This window comes from Triturus cristatus, chromosome 11 (assembly GCF_964204655.1).
Source record: "Triturus cristatus chromosome 11, aTriCri1.1, whole genome shotgun sequence".
NCBI lineage: Eukaryota > Metazoa > Chordata > Amphibia > Caudata > Salamandridae > Triturus > Triturus cristatus.
The window spans coordinates 1,123,748,721-1,123,767,394 of record NC_140594.1 but is presented as its reverse complement, the minus strand read 5'-3'; the positions used below and the strand labels follow the sequence as shown (position 1 = coordinate 1,123,767,394).

Sequence of the window (18,674 nt, the reverse complement as noted above, 5' to 3'; positions counted from 1 at the left end):
TGGGGGAGGGGGGCCGCCTCATCTGAAAGAGGCGGTCTCGCGCCAGTGACTTTCTGAAGACCGGCTCTCCTGGCTGGCTTCTTGCTTTGAGAGATGTGTGACCTGAGGACGTGTTTAGTACCAGGGTCGGACTGGGACCGGAAATATGCCCCCTGCCTCCATTATTAAATTCGATAGCTGAAAAGTGGCTCATGTTGGCAAATTAGGGCAGTTTTGAATTTGTAAAGACACCCTGTATAAGTAGTTTGCAAGGTATGGACGACTTCGTGGATTCGAGCTTCCTGGAGGCAATGTGTCTTTTAATATTCGGGAAAACCACATAAAACAGGGGACCGGCAGATCTGAAAGCAGGTCAACAAACAGACAAAAAACAGCCCAGACACTGATCTGTCAGACCAGCTAACACGCCTGCCGAATTTCCCAGGTCCATGCGTGATGTGCTGCTCCAGTCCAGGTTTTTTCTTTGAATTCTAGGACTTACAGTCCTATTTTATAATGGAAGAAACAAGACTACAAGTCCCAGAATTCAAAGAAAACTTGGACTGTGGCAGCACGTCCCACATGGATCTGGGAAACCTGGAAGGGCTGAGCCCGTTGGGCACTGCCTGATTGCCCCATAGCCCAGTCCGGCTCTGTTTAGTGCCATCCTGTACATCAGTGTCGGGAATGGGGCTTCGGGTATCATGTGCATGAACTGAAGCATGCCTCTGGCATGGGCATCAGTTCACTAAAATAGATTGGGTAGTGGAAGTGGCATCATGCACTCCTTGAATCCCGGTGACATTACACAGTGGACTTTTTGCCACCTGGAATAACACAACACGATAGGGCCTCCCTGCTGAATCTGATGAGGGCCCCTTGAGGCTCCAGCCTCCCACAGATGTTCATAGGTTTAGACTGAATGGAGACACGGTTTGCCTGAATCGCAGTGGCTGCATGGACCGGTGTTACGCCCCTGTGAGCCCTGCCCACCACATAACCCCTGAGCAGCCTTCTCGTGAAGGGCAAGGAGTGCAAACTACAGACAACCATGATTGGCAAAGCCAAGAGGTTTGACATTTGCATGGTGTGCAGATTAATTGGCACCAGCTGTAGAAATGTCAACGTTATTATACTACAGCGCAGACAGAGGTAACTGAAAAACGAACTTTTCAGAATAAAAGGATTGCTTTATTTTCTAGGGCATCCATTTTCCAGATGCTTTTGTCAGTGTTTTCTGCCCAGTGCTGCCACGCTGCTGGTCAAATGACCATCTGTAATAGTCCCTCATGTGTTCTAATAGAGGTGGAAGGACACATCCTAACAGCCCATCAAAAAACAATGAGGCTAAAATATTCCTGGGGCGGATCCTGTGATCGACACTTTCTCAAACAGATGGCTTAAAGTTCTTCAGAAAGAGAAGCCACTGTTTGAAGAAAGCTTGCCCAAAGCTCCTCAAAGTCAGCCTAAAATCCAATATGTTCGCTTTCAATGGAGCAAGCATCATACACGTCAAACCTGAAAATGGCTCATAGAGTCCTGTTTACTTCCTGTTGCTGCCTTCGAAACCTGTAAGATCAGGGGTAGCAAGGGCAGTGCCCGATGTACCAAGGGCATGTCGGAGACCAGCAGTGGTCCATGCAGGTAAGCGTGGTGAGGCGGGGGATTTCGACAGACAACAGAATAGAATTTTATTTATTCATTTAATTTTCCCCATTCTGTCATCTGTCGACTTCCCCCCTTCCCGACCCGCCGCCGCGCTTACCTGCACGGACCGCCGCTATCAGAGATTACTCCAATCCCAAGCACTGCAAATTGACCACCGTTGCTAGTAACTGGGCACGTCTAGTTCTCACGACTCTGTGCCTAGGCTACAGAGTTAGATTCGCACCCGATGCCCATAACAGTCAAATCGTCAATGCCAGGTCAACCGGCATCGTAATGGACTCTACTTATATGTTAAAAAAAGTCACAACTTTTTCTTTTCCTGAAATAACACAGTTTCTCCACCCTTCCCTCCCTACATCCCCTCATGTCCGACAACTTCTGCCCAGCTTCAACATCATTACTTTGTTTCCTCTGTAAGATTTCTTTGGCACCACATTTAAAACAGCTATCCTCTTCCCTACATGCTATTTCTCATCTGTTTCCTTTCTTTTTTTTTTCATTCTCACAACTCCATAACGCTTCTCTTCTTTGAGTGATAAATGCCTTAAGTTTAGTCTTATCCTGCTAGCTAACCCTCCCTTGTGCCTCTCTTCAATCTCTCTCCTTTGTTCACTCTAATTTTTCCTCAGGTCTTTCTTCATTAGACGTTCCTAATACACGAGTTTCTAATTTTTCTTCTGACCTTTCAGACTTTTGTTACACTGTATCTTTCTCTGTGCAAACTCTCTCCCTGCTGCTTCTGTGTTCTCAATGGCCTGTTCTTTTCACCATCTATCGAGCTCCCTCTTCTTCTATTAGTGCTTCATTTGGTCTACCTGCCACTTTCCTGTGATGAGTCTGAGATTTCTGCTTCCTTCAGGTCTGAGATTTTCGGTCTCTCTTTGGTTCAGGACTGGATATCTTTTCTTTCCAGCTTTATAACATCTGTAAATTTCACTCATTGCTGACTTTCAAGCAACCACTAACCTCCGCTTTACTCTCATCTTCCCTGGCTGGATAACTTATGTTCTGGTTTTGTCCAAGTCTTTGCTTACTCCCAACACCACTCAAGATTCTTTTGAACTCATGTTCGCCTTGTTTTCAGTTTACCTAATTATGTGCATGTCCACGTGCCTTTTTATCTCTCGGTCTTCCTCCTGCTTGGTCTTACTTACATTCTTTGTGTTTGCTTGGTTCCACTTCCAAGCACTGAACTCTGTCCGTCTATCCTTTCAGCCACCACAAGTTCTTTCTGTTCTCTTCTTAAAGGACATCTTTGATTGTGAACCCATCATACTCTATTCCAATGAAGTCATTTCTAGAGGCAGGTAAAACAATGGAGACAATAGAAGCAGGCTAAGCATGCCCTTTCTGTATGCCAACATGGGGCAAACAAATAAATGCATTTTAAACAAGCATTGGCAAACCAAAAACCTATGATGTAAGTTGACGGCCTTTTGGTTTTGGTAATTAATGTCTGTTTCGTTTCATCATGTGTTTGTAAAACTTTTTTGTTGAGGAAGCTACCAGGCCTTTGGCAATATTACAAAAATAAACATTGACTAAAAGCAAAAATATTTGGGTTCTCAAAACGCAAACATTGCTATAGTGTGCCTGGCACTGAAGGGAACTACTTTGTGTGTGGATGAGCTTTGTTAAAGGAATGAATGTCACCACTGACAGTGAAGTTAGCCAATGGCTGAAGTGGGCTGCGACACTGTTCCATGCTCTGTGCTTAGTGGGTAAAAGAAAAATGTGAATGTCAATAGCAGACCAGTGGCCGAGGAGGACTGGCTTAGAGCCCCTATAAGTCTATATATTATACATATAATTTTAGTAAAACACATACATTTTTTAGTACAATGAAATGGTCTGGGTGTTAGTCAAATCTAAAAAAATGCTAAAATCTTCCCTGTAGGTGTAGGTAACTAGGGTAACAGGTGGATTTTGTGCCCAAACACACAGACACTACTCTGTTATAGCTCTTCGTGCCACCCTGCTCTAAAAATTCTAGTCCAGGGAGGTATTGGCGGCCCACAGCAATTCTGATTGGCTCATAATTATCTTAACACAGAGACCTATTCTGATTGGTGAAAGGATGGCCAGTACAATAGCTATTCTTCTATAAATCTGATTGGCCACCGAGTCAACCAATCAGAATGGAGCCATGTAATAGACCAATTACCTTTGGTTGATTGCAGCCCATCAGAGGGTCCTTTACAAACGTCACAACCTGCCTAAGTACCAGCTGGTCAACTCGCAACAGCCCAAGCACCATTGAGAAATTATCTCCTGCAGTTCACTTTCTTTTTTAGCCTCTGACAGATTGAGCCTGAGATTTGCTGGAGGGGATTAAAGAAACACAAGGAGATGAAATCACACGGTGGCAGGCAAGGTGAGCTGGGAACCACTCCATACAGTAGACTTCCAGCTTGTCGTTTGCTGCTGTAAGCAGCTGATGTCCATTAAGGTGTGCGAAAACACCCTAGGACTTCGGCGACAGCCTCAGTGACCCTTTGCTTTTTGTGGGTGGGGAGGGGGTGTTAGGTTTGGTGGAGGGCAGAGTGCCTCTTAGGGAGCTCTCAGCAGGAGGCCCTGCCCCCTCCGCAGCCCCACCCACTCCTCACACAGTGAAATGTATTTACTGGTTGGCAGTTCTGAGTTCCACATGAACCTAACAATTGGCTAAAACAAACTGTGCTACCAAACGAGTGCTTTTTAAAAATAAAAAAAAGTAGTACCAGTACCCAAACTTTTATCAGAACTTGGTTCTCATTTGGCAGTCCTGCCGAAGGGTGGCATTGCAGAGTACCAAGGCTACCTAGTCTTGATTCCACCTAATGGCTCTTCCATCCACCACCAAACATCCCTGACTCTTTTTTTCACTCTTCTGGGTTCTTTTTCATCCATGATTTCTTACTGTGTTACCATTTTCTGTCCTTTTCTTATTCCTTTACCCCCCTTTGTGGTTTTCTCTCTGGATCAAAGTCTGATGAGGGAAAAACAAGCGCCGGTCCCCAAAAACGAGTGCTGATGGGCCCAACCAGCAACCACCAGCTCAAATTAAGCACCGTACCAACATCTCCAGCCACCAAGACCAAACATGCACCACCATCTTGCCACACATTAAAACAACCAACCTCTCAATGTGCTCATGCGTTGAACAAAACCCTACACTCACGCAACACCTCAACAGCAACTAATCACATGATATAGCAGTACATAGGACATCTACATAGCCACAGACCCACTGCACATCCACTCCCAAACCCCACGTGATGCAAGACAACTGACGTCACTCCTGTAGGCACACTTGTGATCTATCGATCCCAAGGGATCAGACCACACACACACATTACTCATGCAATGTTGCTTCAGCATTTGGATATTGATTACACCTAGATGTAATGGCCTGCGTGTTCGCGCTCCATTTGTAACCTAAACTCGATAATTTCATGTCAGCCTGAAATGAAGTGAGCTGTGAAGTTAAAGTGAAGACAAGCAGAGGGTGGGAGAGAGGCCAGGTCTGAGGGCTGATGGGAGCATGGGTGGTCAGAACCAAGCCGCCCTGACAGAGGGGCGCGGGGTCAAGCTCCAAGCAGGCCAGCTGTGCTTTGTGGCCCAAAACCAAGGGCACAGGGATCTGTGTGCAGGGGATGCTGCCACACAGCAAGGCAGGTACAGCTGGTTGTGTCCCAACTTCACACCGACCAGTACTGGCCAGAGCAGTGAGCGTGGGCTATGAAGGGGAGCTTTGAACACTGCTGCTACTCCTAGAACTGCACTCCCTGACCCTGATCTGAAGGGTCTCGAACCCATGGGCGGGACCAACTCCTCGATTTCATCAGACGCAAAGGGTGCGTGATATAGCTACCCCTTCGCATTTTGGTGATTGGAGGTTTGTGCCTGTGAGAGGCCTAAACAGCAGGATTTGCCCCAAGGCTGGCTAGTGCTGCATGGGCAGAGCTTTGAGATGTGAGTCACGCAAAAGTTAATGCAGACAAGGCTAGCGCCACATTGGTGGAAGCTTGGAGAACTTGACTGACAGCAGAAGGCGCTGCACTCCCTGGTCGAGTCCTCTTAGACGGGCTGTGAGAAGCTGGGGTCTGAACCCGCCAACTAACCACTAACCCCGGGCATAGACCTCCGCTCTGCCCGCGGAGCGTGCGGAGATTTGCCTTCTCCGCGGAGAAGGCAAATCATCGCACACACCGCGGGCGCTATATGTGCGCCAGCGCTAACTGTATTACAGAAAGGGACGCACAAGTGTCTGCAGCTCTTTCGGCAATACCAAAGTGCCTCAGGGGAGTGCAAAGCAGACGCACATGCCAGTTATACACACAGGGCAAGTTCCATAATACAGCCCTGGATGGGCCTCCTCAGTGAGGTGCAGCTTGAGCGTTGTGGAGCAGTGAGCACAGAGCTAGGTCTGGGCACACACATTGCACTGATGGGCTCATATTAAACCACCCAAGCGTTGATGGGTGGAAGGCTTACATATGTTCCATCCACTTGCACTCATTGGGGTATGGTGGCAGCAGCAGGACCTGTGAGCCCTGGTAGCGGCTGATTGGTGGGGCAGTGAGAAGCAGGGGGTGAAAGCAAGAGCTGCTAGAAGCCCTGGCAGTGTCACACTCATATACCATGTGAAGATGGGGTGTGATGGCAGGAGGTGCAAAAACCCTGGAAGAGGGAAACTGGCTGAGCTGGTTCAGATTCTGGGATGCCACAGCAGGAGGTGCTGCAAGGTCTGGTAGAGTGTCAGTGGTGGAGCTGTGAGGACCTTGGTGTGACAGCAGGAGGTGCTGCAAACCCTGGTAGATTCACACTGGCGGAGCTGTGAGGATCTGTAGTGAGAGAGCTGGAGGTGCTGCATACCCTGGTAGAGTCACACTGGCAGAGCTGTGAGGTGGTGCAGTGTGACAGCAGGAGGTGCTGCGCACCCTGGTAGAGTCACACTGGCAGAGCTGTGAGGTGGTGCAGTGTGACAGCAGGAGGTGCTGCGCACCCTGGTAGAGTCACACTGGCAGAGCTGTGAGGTGGTGCAGTGTGACAGCAGGAGGTGCTGCACGCCCTGGTAGAGTCACACTGGCGGAGCTGTGAGGAGCTGCAGTGTGACAGCAGGAGGTGCTGCACGCCCTGGTAGAGTCACACTGGCGGAGCTGTGAGGAGCTGCAGGGTGACAGCAGAAGGTGCTTCTCGCCCTGGTAGAGTATCACTGGCGGAGCTGTGAGGAGCTGCAGTGTGACGGCAGGAGGTGCTGCGCACCCTGGTAGAGTCACACTGGTGGAGCTGTGAGGAGCTGCAGTGAGAGAGCAGAAGGTGCTGCACACCCTGGTGGAGTCACACTGGTGGAGCTGTGAGGAGCTGCAGTGTGACAGCAGAAGGTGCTTCTCGCCCTGGTAGAGTATCACTGTCGGAGCTGTGAGGAGCTGCAGGGTGACAGCAGAAGGTGCTTCTCGCCCTGGTAGAGTATCACTGGCGGAGCTGTGAGGAGCTGCAGTGACAGCAGGAGGAGCTGCAGACCCTGGTAGAGTCACACTGACGGCGCTGTGAGGAGCTGCAGTGAGAGAGCAGGAGGTGCTGCACGCCCTGGTAGAGTCACACTGGTGGAGCTGTGAGGAGCTGCAGGGTGACAGCAGAAGGTGATTCTCACCCTGGTAGAGTCACACTGACGGAGCGGTGAGGAGAAGCAGTGTGACAGCAGGAGGAGCTGCACACCCTGGTAGAGTCACACTGGCGGAGCTGTGAGGAGCTGCAGGGTGACAGCAGAAGGTGCTTCTCGCCCTGGTAGAGTATCACTGGCAGAGCTGTGAGGAGCTGCAGTGACAGCAGGAGGTGCTGCGCACCCTGGTAGAGTCACACTGACGGAGCTGTGAGGAGCTGCAGCGTGACAGCAGGAGGAGCTGCAGACCCTGGTAGATTGAGAGAAACAATGGTCCCATACACGGTAAATTGGTACAATATCACAATTTTTACAATCAAAAATGGAATTACGAGTGTATCCAATAGAAAGATAGAAACATTTATTACAATTGAATTAAACTCACAAATTAATACACGAAACGGTGAGCGAGCAGGCCGTGACGGGGTAATAGGAAATCAGCCGATTTCCTTACCACAGGCAAGTGACTTAAAAAGTGACTTTTCAATTTGTGAAAATGGAAGTAAAAAAGTCACTGGTGGAGCTGCGATGTGACGGGGGGGAGGGGTCCTGCACACCATGGTGGAGTCAGGCTGGCGGAAGTCTGGTACCGTGTGGTTTGAATTCTCGAACCCAGCTTTACAACCCCACGCTCTGAGCCCCGTGGGAGTCAAACATGGCACCCGCCTTCCACTTCTAATGCGGCAGATGTACGTGTTTCAAGGGGTGGGTTCACCCAATCATAAATAAACAAACACATTAAACCCAATTGCATGACAAAGCCCTCGGAGGCACACATTGAGTCAATAAAATTTCACATTTCTAATGAGACCTGCATCCCCAGCCGAGTTTTAATTAATGAATTAGTCACACACAAGGGGGTCTCCGTCGGCAGTTAAATACTCCATTAACAGCTGTGCATGGAACCTGGGGGTGCCACAGAATTAGGGGGTTCCGCAGCCCCTTAAGACCCCCTTCCCAAGCAGCGGGAATGCTCAATCATGAGGGGAGGGTTAGAGGAGGGGGCGGAGCTCAGAACAGGCTCGTGTGTGGGTGTGTTCCACTACATTGTGTTGGCCCAACAGGCAAGTGGGCCTACCCCTGATGACATCACTAGCCCCAAGATGGGCAACAAAGATGGCTTTGAAAACTTTTAGAATTGCAGTAAAGTTGACAGAACAGGTGTGCGTGGCAGAGATCATCGGTCATCAGTACCTAATTTCCTCTCTTTGGCGAGGGGGAACCAATGTTCAGGTTGTAACCAAAGTATTGCAAACAAGCATTGGCAAAGCCAAAAGAAGTGGCATTGGCAAGCAGAGCGATGGTTCTGTGTAATTTTTTGCAAGCCTATGCCACGAAAATAAAAGGAAAACGAAGAAAACATGCCACAACCTAAAGATGGCCACCATATGCTTGATATGCACATTTTAAATTTAAAAAGCTTTCACTGATGTGGCTAAAATCCCTCCAGTTGTACCAGGCAGTTTATTATAATTAGTATTCTGTGAGAAGGAGACCTATTTAATCATGATCCAACCAGGCACCCATACTGCAGGCAGCAACAGTGTTACAGTGTAAATACAAGAAAAATAAAATCCTAATGACTCGTTGTTATCATTTTTTTTTTCCTACTAAGGCTGCTCTGCGGACGGGGCGGGGTGGGGCAGGGCTGCTCTGCCGACAGAGGAGCAAGGGAGAGGAGGAGTGGTTTGCACTGTTAAAGTGCACTTGAATGTTTGGCCGGCAGTCTTGGGCTGCCCAAACAGTCATGCGCACTTAGCATGTTCTACACCGGGCTGTATTGGATAGCCTGGGTGGAGAACATGCCCAGGCTCCCAGTCCCTGCCTGAGCGTCAAACCACGATGCTCAGACCAATCACAACGCTGCATTGCAGAGTTGTGATTGGCTTAGGGGGGAGCCTTCTTCCTGTTCCGGCTGGAGCAGAGGGACGATAGAGGAGAGATGCGGCGAGGAGGTAAAAGTAATTTTCTTTTTCTTTAGCTTTCCCCCGCCCTGCCACCCTTGATCTGTGCTAGCCACCTCTGCATTTTTACTTTTTCTCACTTCCATACTTCATCTTTCCGTACTGCACTCTTTCTCACTCCTTATCTCTTTCTTTACCCTCCACCCTCCTTTTTTTTATTTTCACATTTTCTCTTTCCTGGCCCCTGTAACTATTCCTCCATTGACAGCCCTCGATCCCACCTCTTACCTTTGTCAAGGAATTCTGGTCAAATCCATATGGTGTGCAACCACATATACAACAGACAGCTGGGGGCAATCAACGGTGATTATATTTACACTGTGACAACCCTCCCCCCCTTGCTGGACCCTCAGACTGAGCAGCAGTCCCGGCTGTGGCTACCTAAGGCGGGGTAACCACACCACTGATGGGACTTTTTGCATTCTGCAGTGGGAGGCGCCGACAATAATTATATGAATGCTGCCTGCATCCATGTACCCCCCTCAGGACCAGGTAGGCCTGGTTCATCATTACGACTGCTGAACAGCCCTGACTGCACATATCTGCCATGTTCCAGCTGTATACTGGTAGAACAGGGTACTCCAACGTCGGTCCTGGAAGGCCAGATCCATGCCAGATTTTTAAGAGAACTACATGCATTTAAATGAGGATATGCTAAAAATCTAGAATGGATCTGGCCCTCCAGGACCGACTTTGGAGAACCCTGTGATGGAAGTGCAAGCAGTATGCTGGCTGGTGATTGGCCAATGCAGTACAGAGTCCTCCCCGCCATCCAGCTTATATTCATGTTGAAATGTAAAAGTTATGCATTCATCTTGCAAGTGTATTGCTCTATGTAAAGTTAGCATTCACGGCACCATTTTAAGCTGAGCCGCCATTTTGAGCCATGACTGAAACTAATTTCTGTCTCACTCCCATGTCTGCCTCAGCGAAGGCAGCTGCTATATTCTTTTTTCTCCAAGGATGAGCTTTGCTGTGCTAATGAATAGACTGTTTTTGTCATCGCATACCTTTCTCACTAGATAGGTCTGCTCCCACCCTTAGAGCGGCAGGCGAAGGCAGAGTAACCTTGGCGCTAAGATAGCATGTACCCGGTCCTGGGATTGCAACTCATCCTTCTGCATCTCCATTGTACACCAGCTACCAACTGGAAATGTCCAGTCTGGGCGTGTCTTTAGGGGTTCTGAAAATGTACATTACATGTTACCCTGTTGGTAGAAGTCAGTCCCTCTGCAGCAATCTAAGGAGGCTGGTCAGACCGGACTCCACTTGAGTGTACTTCGAAGAAATACCTTTGGTTTGTATTCTCTACTATCTGACAGACTCTTCATTTGTGAGGAAGGCTGAGAGGTGGTCGCGAGTGACCTGAGTGGTTCTAATCAGGTCACTTTCTTCACTCACAATGCTCTGTGTCAGCCTACGAGGGAAGATGGCTGCTCTCCTTGCTGGTCCCTTCAAGGGCCACTCACCCGCACAGCAAACTCAGACAGGATCATTCTATTTGGATGCTCCAGTGTTGTCACCGGCGGTTGGAAGCCACTGATGCTAATTTTTTGCGACTCTGACAGGTGGAGATCACAGTTTCGAGTTTAGCCATCACTATACTGTGTTTGATGTCAAACCCATACCTTTGTGTCAGGGGTGGTTGGAAATTTGAGAAGGGGGGGTGAGTGGGCCACACACAAGTACACTCACACTCTTGCATTCACACATGCATGCATGCATATTTACAGCACACACTCACAAATACACATTGATTCATACATGCATGCATGCACCAAACATTAAAAAATATACCGGGAGGCAACTTGGATTTCGGGTGGTGGGAGGAATCCTCGGTGGTTCCTGATAATTGGGACTGCCACCTCCTCTCATTGGCTATCCTTGTTTTGGGTCGGCCAATGAGGGGAGGCAGTGGTCCCTTACTTGTCACAGGGTGGGATGGGGTCAGTGAGACTGCTGACCCCACCCCACTCTGTGACGAGGCGTCAGTGATAGGCTCGTCAGGGCTTAAAACTGAAGCACCCAGGACTGACGCTATCAGTGGCTCGCCCCATCGTCACAAGGGGGAGGACCACCAAGCACTTGCCGGGCTGAGTAGGTCACACCCACAGGGCAGTGACATCTTCATCCTGGCAAAGTGCAGCTCAGGTAGCCAGAGGCCTGCACATTTAACACAAGTACAGCACCTGTCCGCTGTCCTGAACATGAGTGTTTGCCAAGGAGACCTTTGCTCAGCTTGAGAGACACTCTTCATGTTTGGAAAAAGGTGGACGGGAGGGTGTGACCCCTCTGCCCTTAAGGACAGGTGGCCACTGCTTTTTTGAATAGTACGCTTTTTCTCATGGAGCATGATGTGGCATGCAAAATGTAAATATTTGGTATGTTTGGCACATCTGATCCAGCGCCACACTCCCTAGCAGCTGACACATTCACTGACTCACCCGGGCCAGGGTGGCCAACCAGAAATTCTCCTTGCTCAACCCGCCTCCACGCATCTTTAGTGAGTATCCAATTACCAGTGGTTTCTGAACTCACATCAGCGTACATTATGCAGCTTTGATGTGCCCAATGAATATCGAAACCACAATTTTGAGGACCTAATATCGAAAATTACATTGACTGGTAAGTAAGTCTGGATTTTCTATACCCAACTCCACGTACATGTTTCTAGGCGGTACATATATCTTCAAGGTGGATGTATGACGTTACAACGCACACTTTTACAACGCATGCACTTACAACGCATTTTTTACAACGCATAATCCATTACAACGCATGACATTAGAACGCATGACACTACAACGCATTTTTAAAAACTACCTTTACAACGCATTTCCATTACAACGCATAATACCTTTACAACGCATACCATTACAACGCATAATATTAAATTGCATTTAAGGTAAGTATTAGATAGTATAGGGGTAAAACTTACTTTTCTAACTCCAGGGGGTGCAACAGTAGGGTAAGTGTTGGATAGTATAGGGGTAAAAATTACTATTCTAACTCCAGGGGGTGCAACAGTAGGGTAAGTGTTGGATAGTATAGGGGTAAAAATTACTATTCTAACTCCAGGGGGTGCAACAGTGGGGTAAGTGTTGGATAGTATAGGGGTAAAAATTACTATTCTAACTCCAGGGGGTGCATCAGTAGGGTAAGTGTTGGATAGTATAGGGGTAAAAATTACTATTCTAACTCCAGGGGGTGCAACAGTAGGGTAAGTGTTGGATAGTATAGGGGTACAAATTACTATTCTAACTCCAGGGGGTGCAACAGTAGGGTAAGTGTTGGATAGTATAGGGGTAAAAATTACTATTCTAACTCCAGGGGGTGCAACAGTAGGGTAAGTGTTGGATAGTATAGGGGTAAAAATTACTATTCTAACTCCAGGGGGTGCAACAGTAGGGTAAGTGTTGGATAGTGTAGTGTAATATTATGCGTTGTAATGGTATGCGTTGTAATGGTAGTATGCGTTGTAATGGAATGCGTTGTAAAGGTAGTTTTTAAAAATGCGTTGTAGTGTCATGCGTTGTAATGTCATGCGTTGTAATGGATTATGCGTTGTAAAAAATGCGTTGTAAAGGTAGTGCGTTGTAAAAGTTGCGTTGTAAAGGTTGTTCCCCCTTCAAGGTACATAGATGTTGAGTTAGGAAGAGTAAATCTATACTTCCCTATAGGCATTTTCCTTTCAATAGTTTGTCCATTGTTATTCTGTACTCGATATTCTTGTACCATTATTTTGTTGGTGTTGGTATTCAGTAGTTCAATCCCACCCCATGTACAGTACACTGGCTCCACCAGAAACCCCTCACCTCTTGTGATTCTGGCTAGGGGTGGGCGAAATAGGCTGTTACGCCCGTGGAATTGGAAGAATTTTGGTGACTCCACATTACTCTTATAACGCAAAGTTCCAGCCAAATTCCTGCAATCGCCAACTGGCATAATTTTGTCTCCCTTGCAGCTCTCCAGTATGGTAAGTTGTCGAGCGCGACTGAGATTTTGCAGCCTGTAGCGTGATTTCTGGATGCTAGAAGGACATCCAGTGAGATTTTTCTAAAGCAGGTGGTCGCAACCGTTCGCAGTCAGAAGGCTGCTGCTCGAGAAGAAAATCTACTTGAGCAGCAGCAAAATTACCTCGAGTAGCTTCTCCCTCTGGCGTGTGATGTCATTCGGGCTAATTTTTCAGCATGGAATGCGCTCACAGAACTAAATCACAGAGCAAGCAGCGCAACATGCATATTTCTACCCATTGGCGGAACTCCGCGGAATCTCGTTGAGTTTTTATGTAACTCTGCGGAATTCCACAGAGATAAATTCTGAGTGTTCCTCCGACCCCTAATTCAGGATGGTTAGTTGGAGGATACACTTTCCAATACCACCCGTTTGCTTCCATTGTTAATACATAAAGAGAGAGTTCAGGGTGAGACTGAGACCAGAAATAAAGCTAGGGTCCCAAAAATCATGTGTGTCCCACATTCCTTGATTATGACCTTTGACAACACATTGCTTTGTTATTGTCAGTTATCTAATTTGGGTTAAAAGGAGAGTTTTAACACTTGCAGAGCCTGTAATATTGGTGAAGAATAGAAACACCATCATTCGAATACAGCTCATCTGCAGGACGACTGACACTCTGTGTGTTATCCAATGTTTGCCCTCCGACCCCTTCGCCCATACTCATACTTAAATCCCTGACTTACCTGCTTACCATCAGATCCTAAAACTTCTTCTCATCTGAGAGATCTCCACTTCACCAAGTGATACCCAAAGGATAAGTCTCACCCTCAGGTCTGTAGGTTTCCATTAATTCTCAGGGATCTGCTCACTCTAAGGCCTTGAGTTTCTTGCTTCCTAAGCTCCCTACTCAGCCTCAGGACTCCTAAGCGGAGTTTGTCTCCCAGGCTCATTGAGGCTTCTGATCAGACTCAGACCCATGAGGCTCCTGCTCAGACTCAGTTCTATGAGGCTCGTACTCAGACTCAGATCCATGAGGCTTATGATCAGACTCAGTCCATGAAGCTTGTGATCAGACTCAAATCCATTAGGCTTCTAATCAGACTCAGATCTATGAGGCTCGTACTCAGACTCAGATCCATGCGGCATCTATTCAGACTCAGACCCATGAGGTTCCTTCTCAAACTCAGATCTATGAGGCTCAGACTCAGTCCATGAGGCTTGTGTTCAGACTCAGATCCATTAGGCTTCTGATCAGACTCAGATCCACGAGGCTCGTACTCAGACTCAGATCCACGAGGCTTCTGATTAGACTCAGACTCTTGAGGGTCTCGCCCACACTGAGTTCCCAGAGGTTCCATCTCGCTCCAAGGAGCCTTTGGAAACCTGTTTACCCTCAGGTCCCCTGACATCCTGGTTCACTCTTAGGCTCTTTAGCCCTTGCTCAGTTTTTCCAGGAAGCTCCATCCGACGCTCAGGACCCTGAGAATCGTGGTCATCATCAAATTCCCTGAGGCTTCTGTTTCCCCTCAGGTTTCATAGAGTCTGCTCACTGTACGCGGCAGAAGCTCCAGCTTATCCTCGGACATCCAAAGCTCATGCTCCCCGCAGGGACCCACAGGCTTGTACTCACTATCAACTTCCCAGCTAGGGCCTGCTTCATTCAGGTCCCTCAGCTATGTGAGACCCCTCCTCGTCCTCAGCTTCCTTTGTTTGGTTTACATTCCTTGAATGTGATGGACTAAGGGGTAGCCACTGTGTGTTTCTCTGGTTCTCACACGGCTGAGGTGGCCTACGCTGGGTACCCACCAGAGTACCACATTACCTTCTCCCTGGGATCCTGTCCTCTGTTCGATCCTACACCTCATTCGATATCGATCTTTACTGTCACCTGCTCCACACAGGTTGCTATCCAATGGCACTTGCAATAAGGCAGACGGGATATCGATCGCACCCTTGGTCTTCATTACATTTAAAAGGGCTAGGGGTTCACCTACAGGTAGCTCAGTCATCTCTGTAGCAGGAGGACCTCTCCAGCAACATGTCGCTCTAGAAGTAGAAGCTACTCTCCACAGCACAACCTGGACTCTGAAAAGTGATCGCCGATCGTAAATATTTCAAAGGGGCCCACTTGACCTCTATCATCACAACTAATTATCCTACAATATAATTGTGTTTATTGTAGCTAAATAGTTTTATGTCTGATGTCCTTTAACACTGATTAAAGCATATTAAATTGAAATTATTTTAATAGAGGCAGACAGATCTGTTAAGTCCTCTGTCTTACCTGCAACGAAAAGGCACAGGCCATCTGCATCTTCATAGACATGTCCTCAGTAACTTGAGTAGTCAACATGATCTGACTTAATCACAGCTAGAGGGCCTCGGAGAGATTGACGTGACAGTGATACGCTATATGAATTCACAATGCAATACGACGAAGCACCACATATCACTTACCCGGATGACGTATCTGGAGGAGTTCTTGTCGTCCAAATTCACAGTCAAAGAGAAGAAGACGGCAGTGCTGTACACTCCCTGAGTCTTGTAGAGCAGTTCATCAAAATCCCACTCTGCTTTCCTCCTGCTGTCAGGCAGGTCCCACCCTCCGCAGTCCTCGATGACCTGCACCATGGGCCGGGCTCCCAAGTGGTCGATCTCCTTCATGTTGAGGCAGGACTTGAAGAACTCCTTCACCTTACGCTCCGCTGAGTTCCGGTAGTTTCTCTTGACGGGCCGCATCAGCAACTGCTGCAGCTTCTCTTCGTTCTGCTCCCCGATGGCGGCAATGGTGCCGTAGATGAGTTTGTCCTCCGGGATGCCGTATCGCCGCAGCCAGCCCCCGCAGGCGAAGGAGTAGAAGTCCTTGCAAGGGTCGATGGTGGGGTCAATGTTGCTGTTGATGAACCTGGAGGCGCGGCTGAACGCTTTCTTCTCCTGACAGTCCTCGAGGCAGTAGCTGTCCTGGTCCATGGCTATGTACTTCAGCACCAGCATGCAACTCAAGATGATACACAGACCGGCTGCAAAAACCAGTCCCGACAGGAGGCAAATCTCTCTCCGGCTCCATCGAGGTAGACCTTTCTTCTGCTTCTTGGGCGTCACCTGGAGGGTGAACCCATTCGAGAGGGTGGTCCCGGCGTTGTACTTGCTCACATATTTCACCTCCTGGAACTCGTCATAGTGCGCAGTCAACGAATAAGTCTTCTCCGGCTTTGGCTTCCCGGACTTCGAGGTCTTGAAGGACGAGGCCATGGAGGGAGACTGAGCAAGGATCCCACACCGTGTGCCGATGAACTTCGCTTTCACGAGTCAATTAGAACTTAAAAAATGTTGTTAACTGGGTGACGTGGGTATGGTATGCCTGCTTCAGCAGTTGACTTCTTCAAAAACCCAAACACGAAAAAATTGTTGCAAAGAAATTCTCTTCATTTCTTCCGTGTCATCAGAATTTTGACTCCTCGTTCAGTTAAGGAAATCCTGCAGAGTGGAAAGAGAAAGAAAGACTTAGAAACTGACAAGAGGAAAGGCTCTTTACGTCACAAAGTTTGTCATGAGCTGTCATTTTGCAACATAGGGATCCACCATGACCTGTTTCCTCCTCTAATCCCCATCACTGATGATGTGGTGTTTACTCAGTCATCATAAAGACAACAGGCAAGTGAGCCTTGGATTCTAGAGGTATTTACAGAATAACTGCTCCTCACTTCTTGAGTTCCGCAAGAAGCTGAAAACCTGACTCTTCGTATAAGCACCTTGGGGACCACACACCTACACACTGCCTAAGCGTCTCGATACCCTCTCAGGTGATTTGTGCGCTATACAAATCAAAGTAAAATAACATAATATAAGCAGTCATTTACACAAAATACAAAACAACTTCTATAATGCTGAGGTGTTGTACTAGAAAATTCTGGACAAAATATTGTCTGACAAAAATATTGTGTCCAAAAAAATCAATTACAAAACTATCGCCGCAGTGCGGTTAATTATTAATCCCTACAATTAATGGGTCAATATTAAGGTCAATAATATTCACGACCCAAAATGTATATCATTTATATGCTGGTCAATGATATTCTGACATACGATACCTGCCTGTTAACTTGTACCTTGGGGGTTGCCAAGTGTATGGTTTGCCACATTGCACACGTGCCCGTTTTGGCTCTGTGGAAGCTGGCACAGCAAGCACTGCTGCGGCCACCAGCTGCGGCGCCATGGATGGGTTATCACTGCTGCAATGGCAGGAGGCTTGGCCTTCCCACTGGAGCAGATAAGAATGATGAGTCCAGATGAGAGGAGTTGTCGCACAAACACACCATCCTGGTCTCAGCCTTTGGAGTGATTGCACTACTGAATTTTGACACAAACAATATCGTGGGATACTTATATCGAAGACAGAATATCGAACGTAAGAACCTTGTACGTCACAGGACCCTAGGGGTATTGCCACAGAATGTTATGTACAAACGTATTTATCCCTCCTGGGCACAGACGGTGTCCCGCTCCAATTATTGAAAAAACTCACAGAAGTATGTCTGTTATAACTCTCCGAGCGGAGAGGAGCGAAAGTGTTTTATGATGAGTGATAGTATTTAGGTAAGTGCGGGACAGAGTGCAAACATCATTTAATAGTGGTTAAAACTACCTCCAGGGTACCTAATAAACTTTATTCTGTGGCCCACTGGGGATAAGATTAAAAAGAGGACCAGGGTTGTAAGGAAATTATATGTAATCCTTTTCAATGGCCAAATGTCGACATGTTTCTGCCTCAAGTGGTCCCAACATAGGGATCCTAGGCATTCATCAGGACCAAACAGGTATTACTATATAGTCACTATGTGTATATGAGGGTGAAAAACAGAATATTCAAGTCAAATTATATACTGGCCAATTAGAGTGGCCAGACAGATGATGGCCCATGTAAAATCGGGGTCCACCGTCGTTCTAATTAGGTGGGTGCTGTTGTCCACCTTCGTGCTACTGGATACATCCCAAAATGCCCAACTCAGTGTGTCGGAGCTCAGTTAGCGGATGTCCCAGCTCCATTTATTACCAACTCTTTACGGGAATTACTCACATCCTGCACAACCTGGATACACATTTTCAGCATTGGATATCTTGTCAGAATATTGTTGACAAACATATGCAATAACATAACTATTGTGTCCTAAATATCGCTTACCGAAATATCATTCAGTTGTGTGCAGATATTCATTTATGGACTCCAAGGGGCCGATATATCTGAAAAGCAAAATTAAGGACACAATATTTTTGTCAGATGACATTTCAACCATGATGCTCGGGTACCGTAAAGACCCAGAGTGGGGCTACAAGCAGCAGCCGCCTTCATTCGCCACTGAATGCGTCTAGGTCCCAAGACCACCTAACCTCAAACACAGCCCCAATCCAGGCGAGTCCATCTAGGAGGTATGTGAGAAGGTTTGTGGTGGCTTGTACCA

The 18,674-nt window shown here is 47.6% G+C and overlaps 1 protein-coding gene across 2 annotated transcripts in view; it reads right to left on the bottom strand.

Annotated features, from left to right (window-relative positions):
* ECEL1 (endothelin converting enzyme like 1) overlaps positions 1-18,674 on the bottom strand; it is a 565,411-nt gene that overhangs the window by 207,933 nt on the left and 338,804 nt on the right. For both annotated transcript variants that reach the window (XM_085635691.1, XM_085635690.1), the window contains exon 3: positions 15,673-16,692. In XM_085635691.1, the coding sequence (XP_085491817.1) occupies positions 15,673-16,467 (795 nt within the window). In that variant the 5' untranslated portion in view covers positions 16,468-16,692. The remainder of the gene's footprint in view (positions 1-15,672; positions 16,693-18,674) is intronic.